Source organism: Copidosoma floridanum, unplaced genomic scaffold, assembly GCF_036245765.1.
Source record: "Copidosoma floridanum isolate Cflo_tuat_1 unplaced genomic scaffold, Cflo_Japanese_pri ptg000021l, whole genome shotgun sequence".
Taxonomy (NCBI): Eukaryota; Metazoa; Arthropoda; class Insecta; order Hymenoptera; family Encyrtidae; genus Copidosoma; species Copidosoma floridanum.
Genome location: NW_028321898.1, coordinates 25,595,965 through 25,609,749, shown reverse-complemented (window position 1 = coordinate 25,609,749; position 13,785 = coordinate 25,595,965). Strand labels below are relative to the sequence as shown.

The following is a 13,785-nucleotide window of genomic DNA, read 5'->3' as shown; positions in this document are numbered from 1 at the left end:
CCATTTGTATCGCATACAGGTTCGACGCCTAAATATGCTTCCGATTTATACGCTGCTGGACAATTTGAATTTAAGTTTGAATAATCATTACTGCGCCTAAAATCCGAGGATTTGTATAGTATTCTCTGAAAAAGTTTCATCTCGATGAAGGTTTTATCTAACAAAAAAACAAAATGTAAAATACAAGATCATTGATTATGTAATCTTGTGTTAATTGTCAGTAAAAATTTGAATAAAGTCCAGTCCTCACTTTCCACGTGCTCTACTGGATCACATTTCCATACGTTCCGTTCAGCACTAGACGTTATTGCTTTAAACTTTTTTATTGTTCTCTTAACTATTCTCCGCACAGATTTTCTCCAGTCTTTTCTCTCCTGCACATAGTGACCTGGAGCAGTTGGTGTAATTTTATTTTTGTTTAGTGAAAAAATTTTTAATCCAGAAATGGGAAAAATTATGTTACCGTGTGCGTTTTTGTACTTCAGTTTGTAAGCATGTTTCAAGATCACTGTACTTTTCACCTGATACGATATAATAAAACGGAAAAAGTCGTAAAAATATCTCTGCCTCGATTGTGTTCTTTCGCAGTAAGGGTCTAATTTCTGCACAAATTAATTATGAATGAACTAAAAAATTTAATTACACGGTACATGGTTGCAAAAAGTCATATTCTTACGTCGATGTAAGTTTTTATAAGGTTAACAAGGCTATCCTTATTCAGATCAATGACATCATCATAAATTTTATTCATCGCAATGGGCAGTTCCTCCGTCGTCTTTTGAACATATGCTTCCAAAGTGGCCAGTTCATACCGAGACTTGTTCTGTTTATAATTGATGTACTCGTTGTAATATCTATCAATGTCCTTGAATTTCATTCTCAATGAGTATAAACGGGCCTGTATATTGATCTCATACGGAAGATGTTGTTCCATTTTTTTCAAGTCAATTCTTAAATCATGTAGATCCTTCTTTAATGACTGATATTGTATCTCTTCGGTTGATAGTCCTACTTCGAAATTTCCCGAATGTTCCGAGACATATTCGTAAGCTGAATACAAATACTTAAAGCCTTCTAATATTAATTCTATTTGAGCATTGCTAACGGAAAATACCAAGCTTAAAAGCAATAAACTGAATAGTGGTGATTTACCCCACATTTTTAACGTGGAGTAAACAATGTCCCTAAAAATTAGACACTTGCATGAGTAAAAAATATATTAAAGTTTTTTAATGATCATCTACGAAAAAGAAATGTGATTGACTGTAGGTGGTATTATTTAATCGAAAGCAAAATGTATATTACTATCTTTATTGTTTAAATATTGAGGAGTTTCTTATTAGAAAGATACTTAAATTGTAATATTGACAAAAATGTATTACATAAATATTACCAAAATTAGACTTTCGAATGTCACGTACATAAAAATATACGTACGATTGTTAATATTAAAATAAATGGAATTGACAGTGTTAAAATTTTGATACTATAAGTTTGCAGTTTGATAATCTTTAAAACGTTTATTTTAAATGAAAATTGAATTTTGAAAAACTAAAATCGAAAAAAAGCCCTTATGATTCTAGTTGTTATATTTGGCTTAATACAAACTGCAAAATGATGCAGTATTAAATAGTTAATCAAATATTTTTGTTCTCTGATACATAAAAAGTAATATATTTACTTCAGACATAGTGAATTATCAAATTTCATGAAGCAACTTAATTAATTTTTTAAAATAAAATACTGCGTTATCTTATTATTAGGCGTTATGTAAGTCATACTTACGATAAAAATTCAAAACTTCATGAAGTTGCTCTATTGCAACTGTTGGACATCTGGTTTCCACGAAGTAACGGCAATACTTATATGTGATGTTCAATATGCTTAATTAAATATGGCAAGTGATAAGTAGTCTTTTATTCTATGTTCTTAAAGAGATTAATGACTTGTTACCTTCTTGTTTGAAAATTCCGAAAATACGTCATTAGGCATACACCATTTGATTAGAAAGATAAAAACATCCGGTAGGAAGTGAAAAAACATTTTTTTTTAATGAATTTTGTACCTCATGAAATGATGGCTAAACAGAAAATTGATTGCCTCACGGTATTAATAATATTTGATCCGAGTGAAAAAAGGTAATAGAGATGGAAAAGTATTTAATGAAAATTTAAAAAAACAGAAAGTACTTAAGGAAATAGTTTTTCAAGGTGCACAACAAATTAAGTTTTATAAATTGCTTTTATATCTAAAACAACTTCAAAATAAAGCACTCCTTACATTCATACAAAAGTACACTCGCAGACAAAACAATTTTGATTGACTCACAGAAAAAACAATTATGTGGGAATCTTTTATTTATGATCGATAAATTTAGGGGACGCATCGGATACTTTATTTCATTAATATCAATTTCATAATTGACGCAAATTTTTATTAATGCGTAAAAGCATCTCCAGCAGTAGGAGCAGACAAATCTGCATAGTTGCCCGATACGATAATCGCAGCAGATTGGCCACTCGATCGGTCAGTATCTGATATCGCGATAACACTGGCGTACCATCGATTATATCAAATCAGTAATGCTCTCAACCACTATTTTCATCAATATTTATCGCCAAGTGAAATTTCACGATTGCATTCCATGAATGACTGTTTTCTTTTTTTACAAAAAGACTTGTTTTTGCCCATTATTCCCAAAAAAATCCAACAGATCCAAACGCTGTTTCTATAACGAACTTGCGTGTGCGTACATCAAAAGTGGAAAGCTCCAATTATGCGATTCGGATTTCACTCATTTTCCCCAAATCCAGCTGGAACGCCGTACAAAACTCTTCTAATCGATCTTTTCCTCCAAAAGGGACACGTCAGTGACTGAGTTAAAAACCCGACTCGGTAACGATCGGCGGGGAAAAAAAATCGCCCAGGGCGTTATGTAAAAAATGCAGCTCACCGCGCACGCGTGCAATCGGTACATTTCTTCGATTCCCCCCTTTCTTGCTCTCGATCGTCACGCGTTGTTTCCGGTTAGTCCGGTTTTTCTTTTCTTCTGCACTCTCACCATTACGCGGTACACGCAATGTTGCACACGCACAAGTGTAAGCGCCCGCTAATAGGCTGAGCATCCGGAAGAATCTCCGTTTGCACTATAGTGTATGTATATACATGTACGGGTAAAAGATCGGTATAGTGAACTGCAGCGAATTGCACAACAGACGGATATGGGAAAGGAGGCCTCGAGATTTTTTCGTACCACAAGTTACATAGTATTTGGTAATAGGAATCCTAACATTTTTTTCCAATGACGACGAAAGATTGTTGATGGTAATAATCTACCTTTTTGTAAAATAAAGGCTAACGATAAAATACTTTCATTTGTTCAACATTTTTGGATGTGTTTTGTAGTATAACTGCTGGTTGGATCCAGTATCATGTAGTTTTGGAACATTCGGAAACATTTGACATGATACAGATAAATCTAGTAAATTGTGATTGTTTTAAAAAAAAAATCGGTAACAGAATATCCAGCAATCCGCAGCCAAATAACGCATTAAACTCTTAAAATTCTCACATCTGAGTGAAAACAGTCAGCAGAAGGAAAGCAATTACACAATAGGTACTTACGCAGTCGTGGGCGCATGGAGATCCCGGTTATGAATCACGGTCACGTTATCAGTTTTTTCATAGAAATCCTGAAACCATCAATCACGTGCTCGCCAAGTTGTCCCTTTGGACGTAAAAGTAATGTAAAAACAAAGCATACTAATTCCGACACTTTTGTTCTTTATCATTTACGAGGACACACTCGGTAAACATCCTTGTGGGAGAAAAGCTAGCCGACTCTCGTAGATAGTATGTATACTTACTTCGTGGTGCGATGTATACAAGTTCTACGCGTGGAGTCGCTCGGGCGGCATTTGAACTTCCAGAGGTGTACCTAAAATATACCTACAAAGAGAGAGAGATAAGCTCTGCACAAGTGCCCACACGATGTACTCGGGTATACAGTGCAAAGAGAGCAAAGGCGATACGAAATTCCTGTTAGATATGTATACATAAATAGGTGCGAAGACTAGGGTGGTATATCCAAAAGACGCACGTATATGCCACTCCTTGGGCGCCGCGATACTACAAGTAGTATACCTGAGTCGAAGAAAAAGAAATCGAAGGGACGGACGCAAGGATGTGTACCCGCGAGTCGGATCGTCGGCTACACGAACGTACAATGCGCCCAAGAGGAAAGAGAAAGAGATAAATCTGCGATTCGCGCAACAGAGAGAGGAGGTAGGTAATAACCTACGGCTCCTCCTCCCCCCACCCCTTGCTTGTCCGCAAGCCTTGTGTCGGGAGGTGTGAACGTACGTCCGCGCGTGTGGTTAGGGACACACGGAGTAGGTGCTCTAACGAGCGATCTGCTTTTCGCGATTGTTCTAGGGAGTACAGTTGCGTATGTATATGCAGAGGAGACGAGAGATGGTGTTATGAGATTTCGGACGTGCAGTACGCAGAGGCGGTGCAACCCTTTGAAGTGGACGACGGAGTACAGTAGGAAGTTAAGCGTTTGTTTGCCGAGTGCGTATTTATAATGTGTGGCTGGAATAATACGGAGCTTATGGGTATAGGGAGCAGGAAATTTGATTTTCAGATGCGTTCGTATTGTCCGTGGGAATACGTTATTGCGTGGGATATGGTGATTTTCGGGCGAGGGCCCAATGGTTTTTCTTTAAGCGCGTTGCATGGGGTGTGTTTAACGCTTGTAGGTATACACGAAAAATGTGCGTAACAGAGGTGGCTACGCGATATTACGAAAACAAATAATAATGATAATAACATCAAATCCTTAGCGTGAAAAATCTATTAAGTTTCGTCGTTGTAACATTGCAGTCCCTTGACGCACGTAAGTGTATATAATTTTACCTCCCGACAAAGAGAGCCAGAGAGACTTGTTGAAAAATATATTAGGTGTTTGAAAATATTTAAAGTATTTCACAAACCCGTCAAGCTGTTTGTTGTTTCTGCGTTAAAAAAAAAAAAAAAAAAAAAAAAAGGAAGAGTGTGAGAAGCGAGGACGATTATTACACTCCTAACAGCTAAAAATAGCGTAATAGCGGTTGTCTAAAATATCGAGTCTTTCTTTCTCTCTGTTTGTTTATGTTGCCCAATGTTAAGTGATGTACAAAAACTATTACTTTCGTTTGCGGTGTGCGAGAGAATGGCAGAACACTAGAAATACACTGCAGGTCTTTGAGATTATAGTATACGCTTGCGGTACACAGTTGACTCTTCTTGTGAAAGGTACACTGTTGTTTTGATGGTTGCTTCGTATCATAAGAATTTTGAAAAGGACATCAGCGATTATCGTTAATTACCGATACGTTAAACAGTTTTACAGTGGATACTTATGCGTCTTGTGATCTGTATAGTAATTAGTAATAAATTGCCTGGGTTGCGTGAGACAAGTTTGTGTTTAGGCCACCCTTGAGATTACGCATGTACATGCACAAGTCCTATTTTTTTTTTTTTTTTACATACAGTTATATTTAGCTTAAAACAAGCTATTACTTTTGTATCACCTGTTCAAGAAGCATTTTTTTTTTTGAACATGAGCTTATTAATTTTGTATAAATGATTTTTTTTCCATGATGCTTTTTAATGTTAAACTTTGATACATTCCTTAAATGGCTTCTAACTATTAAACGTTAAAAGTGTTGGTCGATTTCAAGCAATGGATCAAGCAAAGCAGATTGTTCTAAAAAAAATGGCACGAACCTGTAATCTCTAAGGGAAGCATAAAAAAAAAAAAAAAAAAAAAAAAAACTTTTTTTTTACTCCAAATATACTTAAAATAATAGCACCAATATTTCTTAAATAATCACCCAACGTAATGCCTCAGCAGTATATGTACGGTAGAGAGATAACTCACTCTATACGTACATCCATACAATACAGCTCGGTTCGCTAATTTTACAAGATGGTAACGAACAACAACAACAACAACAACAACAACAGCGTAATACACGATCCACGTTCCCACTAGACGAAAAACAAAGATTTCACGCAACCATACATGTATACAAATGTTAGTTGTGCACCCAGCAGCAGCTCTCGAAGCTGGAGAAGGGAATCAGTACAAACTGATTTCTCATAGCCACCCGCGTCATGATCTTCGCGTCAATTTCCCACACATACACACAAATAATATACCTGCACACACAAGGTAGAGCTCCGAATTGCTTCCCAACTGCATCTCGAACACGTATCTTGAAATGGAAGAGTACTACAAATAGTACAACAATGTAAAAATGAGAAAAAAAAAAAGTATATATCTTACCTTCATCGTACTCTTACATCCTTACAGTCTTACGTTTTTTTTTTCTTCGTCATTCCCGTTTATGGGAAGATAATTTCAGCGTCAGTAGATATTTCTATATATACTTACCACCATGATTTTCATACGTATTATTTGCTTACATTGTTTCGATAACAGTTTTAATTTGTTTAATACATGAAACCGGGGAGTTGAAAAATCTTGAAGTATAAGTGACCATAACAATGACAAAAATAATGATGGAAAGGATATTCGATGAGGTAAGGAACAAGGGTATACCCTGTTACGCAACGCAATAATAACCCACACAGTTCTGGGAACGGACGATGGTAATAATGATGGCAGCTGGGAGAAACTTTTTCACCTTAAAAATTATTGGGATCACTGCGACGACAAGAGCACAAACTCCTTGGAGGCAGTAAAGTTTTAAGTACTGCCTCTTTTTGTTATACATTCAAGAGCCACGGCAGCCTCTCTCTTTTTTATCTCGCAAAACTATTTTTCCAGGCGTTTTTTCGTTGCTTTCGCAATTTAAAAATTTCCACTTGTAACATAAGCAATGAAAACTTTTTCCTTCCTCTTATCAAACCGCTGAACTCTTTTTCGGTAACATATTTTTTATACTTGTCACGTACGACGCAAGTCATGCACCGTTAATTTTCAATACAAAGTATTATATTCTATTTATGGATAGACGAGAGCAAAATAAACAGCAAACAAATTAGTCCGGCAATAAGTTATGAATTTCAAGAGCTTACATATCTATAGGTGCAGTAAATATATTAGCGTCATATGCTATAGGCAAGACAAGAATACCTGACTCCATGAAAACAGTAAAAGCCACCATATTCTACAATGACTTCAGCAGTCGTAATAATGAAATAGCGCAATTTGACGCTGAATGCCATTATTTAAATTACCTTCTCCTCCTCGGTCTTTACTGCTGTCGTTGGTATTTTCAGTTGACCATTCGGGGCGAAAGCCAAAGTACAAAAGATTGAGTGTTTTTATTTATCTGTTAGGGTTCATTTGATTGAAAGTTAATTTTACAATCGATGAATATCTTGCTCTTGATTTACGTTAGATAATTGTGACTTTGATGTAAAAATATACATCAGGTGACTAATCGATGCAAGGAGTGACGAGAAAACAAAAGCAACTATGCTATTTTACGAATGCAGACGTGCATAGATCAGTTCATATCAACTTTCCATCTGGCGGATAAAGTACTTTTGAAAAAAGATCCATTCTCCACCTGATACGAGGGAGTAATTCCGTTTGGTGTACAACTGACGATTATTTCAGTAGCAAACATCGAATCCCTGGAGGTTCGAGTCGAGAGATACGAAAGCCGAATGTATAATCCATCCAGCGCCAGTGTGTTAAATAGCGTCAAGCCCCGACGCGCCGCTCAACTCCTCGCGGAGGAGGTCGAGAACTTTCATCGACAGGCCTGCACCATAAATCCTCACTTTCTTGCGAGACGCCGACGACGCGAAAGAAAAAAGAGACTAACCAAGTGCGGCGGCGTGTACAGGCGCTAGGTCTAGAAATCTGGGGTATTAGCATAAATTTCTTTTTCCTCCACACTTCTCTCGCTCTCTCGACATGAAAAAAAAAAAAAAAAAAAAAAAAATAGAGTCACCGCGAGGGGGTGGAATAATAATTATCGGAGAACAGAGTGAGGAGACAATGCCCAAGCTATATAGTCTAGCTGTCGGCTGCATGACCGAGCGAATTTTTTTTACTTTCGACTTCTCATTCTCTACAGATTTTATACACACACTGCACGAGCGGGTATTCTAGTTTCTGTACTCTGGTTACAAGAGAGCGAGGGAGAATATAAAAAATGCTCCTTTCGCGCACTGGCATTTTCACCGCTCAATTACGAGAAAAAAAAAAAAAAAAAGAGTATATAAGTAAGCAAAGCCAGTCACAGGGTAAGTGTATACGTGTACGTATTATATCAGTTGGGGGGTATTTTATGTAACTCCAGTGCCAGCTGTTTTATGTGTAATATACCTGCAGAAGTTAGAAAAAAAAAACCCGGGGAACGAGGTTTCATAACAGCTGCGCCACCACCGTGTTGTCGTCTATTTCGTTCAGCTGTTGGAGTGTTTATGTGTGCACGTATTTACGCTTTGAGATGTTATTGCGTTCTGTTTATGGTGATTGTGCATTATTTTTCCCAAAGCCCAAAGCTCGCGCTTCGTACAATATTGATGAAATCGGTAAATGGATCGGTATTGAAATGCGGCTATTGAACATCTCCCCGAGTACGTTTTCCCCCGTGTTCGTGGGCATCTTCGATTTTTCTAAATAATAAGTATATGTGCCAAGTAGTGAGATTTTAATTTTGAGAAAACAAATGAATCATTTTTTTTTTTTTTAGTAATAGTTGTTAAAAAAAAAAAAATAAATAAATAAATAAATAAAGAAAAAAAAAGCCAAGACATCATTAATACCATATTATGCAAAGATTGATTAAAAACACGCGAAACTCCAAGCGTCACGAGTGAGCCGAGCGTAGCGTATACAACTGTCAGATAATCGTGTCATCGGAAGCGAGGAAAGGGAGACTCTCGATTTTTAATAATCCCCCGTCTCTGCTGCAAAGGATCTTCAACGCAATCCTGTCCTTGCCTCTCTCCTTCGAAATGTGAGTCAGGTGTGCTTATGACCTGCTGATATAAGCCCACAGAGAGTTAGGGAGAAGATGTTATACTTGCGAAATCAGTGAGTCGGATCATTTTATGCCATCATCTTCTTTGGCGCACACTTTTGGTTCGGTATAAGACGATTATGTTACCGATTCTATACGTGTCGATACGTTTGATGGGATAATGGGGGGGGGGGGGGACGCGTTGGGCAACGATTTGAAAGGATTGATTATCCTTTGCTGTTTACCGAAAGGCACGTACATACGATAAACCTATAATGTGCTGATAATTTTCGCAGCTGCGATATTAGCACTAATGTAAGCGAGTCATTATAATTATACATGGTGTAACAAACCGAGATGTTTCAATTTAGCTTCTGCTCAAATGCACTTATTCTTGGAAGGGCAAGCAGTAAAACGATGTGTACGTACACCTACAATTATACGCAGTACGCACTTGTAGGAAATCCTATACGTATATTTGTTTCTATTACACCGTACCCATGTATATGACAAAATTTAACGTAAAATTGAAAGTCAGGGAAAATATTTGAAAACACAAAACAACCGAGCAAGACATGTGTACTTAATAACATTGCACGTTGTGATCTCGCAAAATAATGAAATAGAAAGTGGAACGTTTGTGTACGGAAAACGGAAAAAATTCGCAGTTAATTTCAACGAATTTCCACCTTATAAATGCATACACATCGAATTGACACGTTATTTAAAACTCCACGCACCCCTGTCTTTCCAAAAGTTTAATTGAACTCGCGAAGTTTGAAATGTTACTTTTGAGTGACGAAAAAAAAAAAAAAATTTGATTTCGACCGTACACATATACACCACCTCCTTTCAAATAAAACGCCATGAGTTTTACGTAACCCTCTCGTCCATCAAGGTGTATTACACTTACTTAAACATGTTTTCTTTTTGTTTGAACGAGTATAATTAATAACGTATCACAAAAAACAGTTTTGTTTCCATCACGTACAAAACATTTGTTGGCATTGCTTCCCATCGCCAACGATTTGCCTAACTTCAATCAATGCTATAATTAACGATGTAAGCATTTTATACTTTTTGCCCTTATGACTCTCTTTGATTCAATATATGGCTTGTTCTTTGTTCTTATTTTTTATTAAAATGCTCCTTGAATGTTACTTAAGTTGTTCGTTTGCCTTTGGCATTCACATGGGTGTCTTTAACTCTGTGATTTGGTCAACTTTCATGTTTCCAATTTTTATCTTTACTCCACATATTATGTCTCCAGGTTAATATTCTTACGCTAATTTTTCATTTTCCGCCAACGTGTCCCTAAATCTGCTCGTGATATTCACATTATTGGTTTATCCACTTACATATATAAGTCTTCAACTGTATCTCTGCAATAAGTGAATCTTCGTTTTGTACTCCTATCTGGTAACATTTTCCTACATTTCCATAGCGTGTTTCAATTATTCACCTGTATGCATGTTTTATTTTTAAGTCACTGATTTGTTCTTATATTTTTTAAACAGAAGTAACAGCTAAAAAATTGGTAACACGTGTACAAGTCGGATTCATTTCGGACGCATGTACTCCACAGTTACTCCTTACATCATAAAAACACACGTCGTAGGTATATCGTGTACACGCGTATTTATGTATCCTGCCCTCACAAAAACGTCTCTCGCATGTAACACACAGCAAAGCGGAGCAACTTTCTTCCACGCGTTTACCCGCACTTATAGACTCTCATACGTCTACCGGTTATACATATATACGTATGGCAAACACTTTTGGCTTCGTCAACGGCAACAGTATAGTCGCGCTTACTTTTTCGGTATATAATCCCGAAAGAAAGTCCGCAAATAGTATTGAAAAAATAAAAAAAAAGGGGGAGAAGAATTTCTCGTACAGTCACGCGCGCAAGCAAAGTTACGCAGGCAAACACGGGTATGCTTGCAAACATATTCGTAATCGGGTAGCAGCGATCGGAAGCCTTGCAGCTTCCATGTATTATGTGTAAGTTTTGTATCGTGATATCGACGAAAAAAGTGTGGCAGCTAGAGAGATTTCGTAACGCGTATACGTGCGCGATATGATACATGCGCAAAAAACGACTTGTACGTGGTAAAGGTATTACTTTAGAGGTGAAGGTTTATAGATTGTACATGTAATGAAAAGTTTGTTTTTTTCTCTATTTTAGGTTGTATTCTGTATCGGGTAGGGTATATTATCAAACTGATGCTTTTGATTAGTTGCAGGGCCATTATTTAATTCTAAAAAAATACATCGAGCGTACATACGTCACCCGGGAAAAATTATAAATATTTTTTGGATGCGTTGCTATTAAACGATTCACTCAATTGACTGTCCTTGATTTGAAGAGCGAAGATAAAAACACAACATCTACGGTCACGTGTAAGTACACCACCCAAAAAATAGGACAAATTTCTCCGCATCAAAAATACGAATCACTACAATTGAGGTTCCTGTATGTATAGCTTTTACTTTAATGTTCTGCCAACGCTTACATAAACATACTTATCTAACTAGCGTCTAAATGAACAAAAAATCGTGCTCCCAGCAATCATCGCACCGAAAAAATCTTCCAAAACTTACACACAATTCACCACAAGCACACAAGTAGACACGTATTCATTTCGATCTCTGGAGGTAAATCTAATATCTCGTTAGCGACAGCATCATCATCCACATCACAAAATACACATACACATACACGTGTAGCTTTAAGATGCATCTCGTTTGACTTACGCAATATAATATACACAGACACACACAAAGTTATGCAGACACGTATCTTCCTCTCTCATTGGCTTTCTTAATACTTACTCTTCTCGCTGAAGAGGAGGTGTCGCAATTGCACCCACTATATTTTTCCTTCCCCTCTACTTACTGCAAAGGAAAAGGTATTGCCGCACATCGGCACGCACTGTGTGTATAGGGGAGGGTGGGGCGGCCGTGGCACTCTAACTTAAATCAAATGTAGAAGTAACATTAAAGATGAATTCAATATTTAAAAAAAAGAAACAAAAAGAAAAATTGAAGTAGAATCGTAATCAGGTTAGGCGCAGTCAGCTGATAAAGTGCAGCAAATATATACCGCAGCTGCTGACCGTGCTACGCCTGCCCCATTTTAATGAGGTTTTATATTGTTTATAACATTGTTCAGATTAATTAAAAAAAAAAAAAATAGTGCTTTGAAGATGAAGACTTAAGCTATCAAATGCACCCATTTTCGTTAAAAAAGAATCTATTATTTTCGAGTTGTCTCAAGCCAATGAAAAATGAAGCCAACTTTTTCTCAGCAGTGAAATTTTTAAAATTACATAATAAATCGGAAACGTCATTTTTCGACATAGAAAGCATAGAGGATAATAGGATAAGTATTTCTTATTACATTTATGGGAAAATTCGATTTTTTAAGTCTATGATTATTGATATTATGAGGGTGCCGTGCTGAGCCGCCGTGCTCTGCCTGCCCCACCCTCCCCTATACCTACCTACCTACCTACCTACCGGTGATTCACGAACGAGCGAAAGACAGTGGGGAGGTCTTATAGTAATTTGTATAGCTGTGGCGCGTGGAAGTGCGTTTTTTTTTGCAGCTTCTCCAACAGCGCAATAACGTTCGGTAGTACAGACAGGAAAAGAGAGAGGAAAAGAGTTGTCACTTCCATTTCCTATATTACCTAGACGACACGCGTGGCGGCACGCGACGTCCACAGGATATGTGTGTACGCATGTATACGTGCCTGCCAGCAGTGTGTAAAAGACGTATACCGTAATCGTTGTTGCCGCAAGGTCTCGGTTACATTATTGGTGATGTTTGTCCGTCTGTGGGCTCGACGCACGCGATTCCATATATATATATATATACGTATATGATTCAGCGCGTATCCATCAGCTCCTTCGATCCTAATATCGGCTTGTGTTGTCAAGCAATGTTTGTGAGATGTAATTTGTTGATTCTTTGGAGAAAAGAATAAAGTATTTTTCAAACTCGTTATTTAAAACAACATTTCATTTGTGGAATTACAATGTATGGACAATAATTAATTTCTCTGAGCAATCAGCCGGATTTTATAATAACATGCGAATGGCTTGAAGACATATGAGTCATTTTCTACTTTTCAGTTTAATCAATTGAGGCTTTAGAAAAAATAAATTTTTTTTTCCTTACTCAAACTAAATTTGTTGCTACTTTTCGCTCTGTAAGTTAAATTTTTTACATATATTTTTCTTCACCTTCAATGCTTGTTGAAACGTTACTTTTTTGTTATTATCATGATGTCTTCACATGTTTTGCACGTCTTATCATCAATTTAAAGAATAATCCATATGCCGAAGAGGTTGTGGACAAATGGGTGACACACCAACTTTGGATGGCATACATGTCAAGTATTATTGATATTTTGATGTCCATGTCGGTGTGTTTATAAAAAACAGGAGATCCATTATTTATCTACCATACTATTTTGTATTGTTTTTATCTATAAAATTAAAGCTGATTTCGCAATTCCAGCATGACTGAGTATGGACACTATAGCTCGAAAAATCGATTGGCAGATTTGTCCTCGACAAACAGTCAAACGGAAAATAAAATTAACTAAAAGTTTGAAGTAATTAGCGGATAAAAAATAGTCCTGATGGTGATTTATGTTTCAAACAGAACGACGATGTCTTTTTTGTCTAAGAACGCATGTATTTATGGTTTTTTTAACAAGAAATCAATGATAAATTACTTCCGTCAGAAGCCCCAAAATCTCATACCACTAGTTGTTTTTTCATC

The 13,785-nt window shown here is 36.8% G+C and overlaps 2 protein-coding genes across 2 annotated transcripts in view; both read right to left on the bottom strand.

Annotated features, from left to right (window-relative positions):
* The window catches only part of LOC149374224 (uncharacterized), a 56,882-nt gene that overhangs the window by 1,498 nt on the left and 41,599 nt on the right, over positions 1-13,785 (bottom strand). The window contains exons 2-5 of the mRNA XM_089594816.1: positions 677-1,100; positions 464-602; positions 251-388; positions 18-157 (exon numbers count right to left, since the gene is read on the bottom strand). Of these exons, the coding sequence (XP_089450942.1) occupies positions 18-157; positions 251-388; positions 464-602; positions 677-1,100 (841 nt within the window). The remainder of the gene's footprint in view (positions 1-17; positions 158-250; positions 389-463; positions 603-676; positions 1,101-13,785) is intronic.
* exp (expansion) overlaps positions 1-13,785 on the bottom strand; it is a 119,442-nt gene that overhangs the window by 83,988 nt on the left and 21,669 nt on the right. The gene's annotated exons all lie outside the window — the stretch shown is intronic.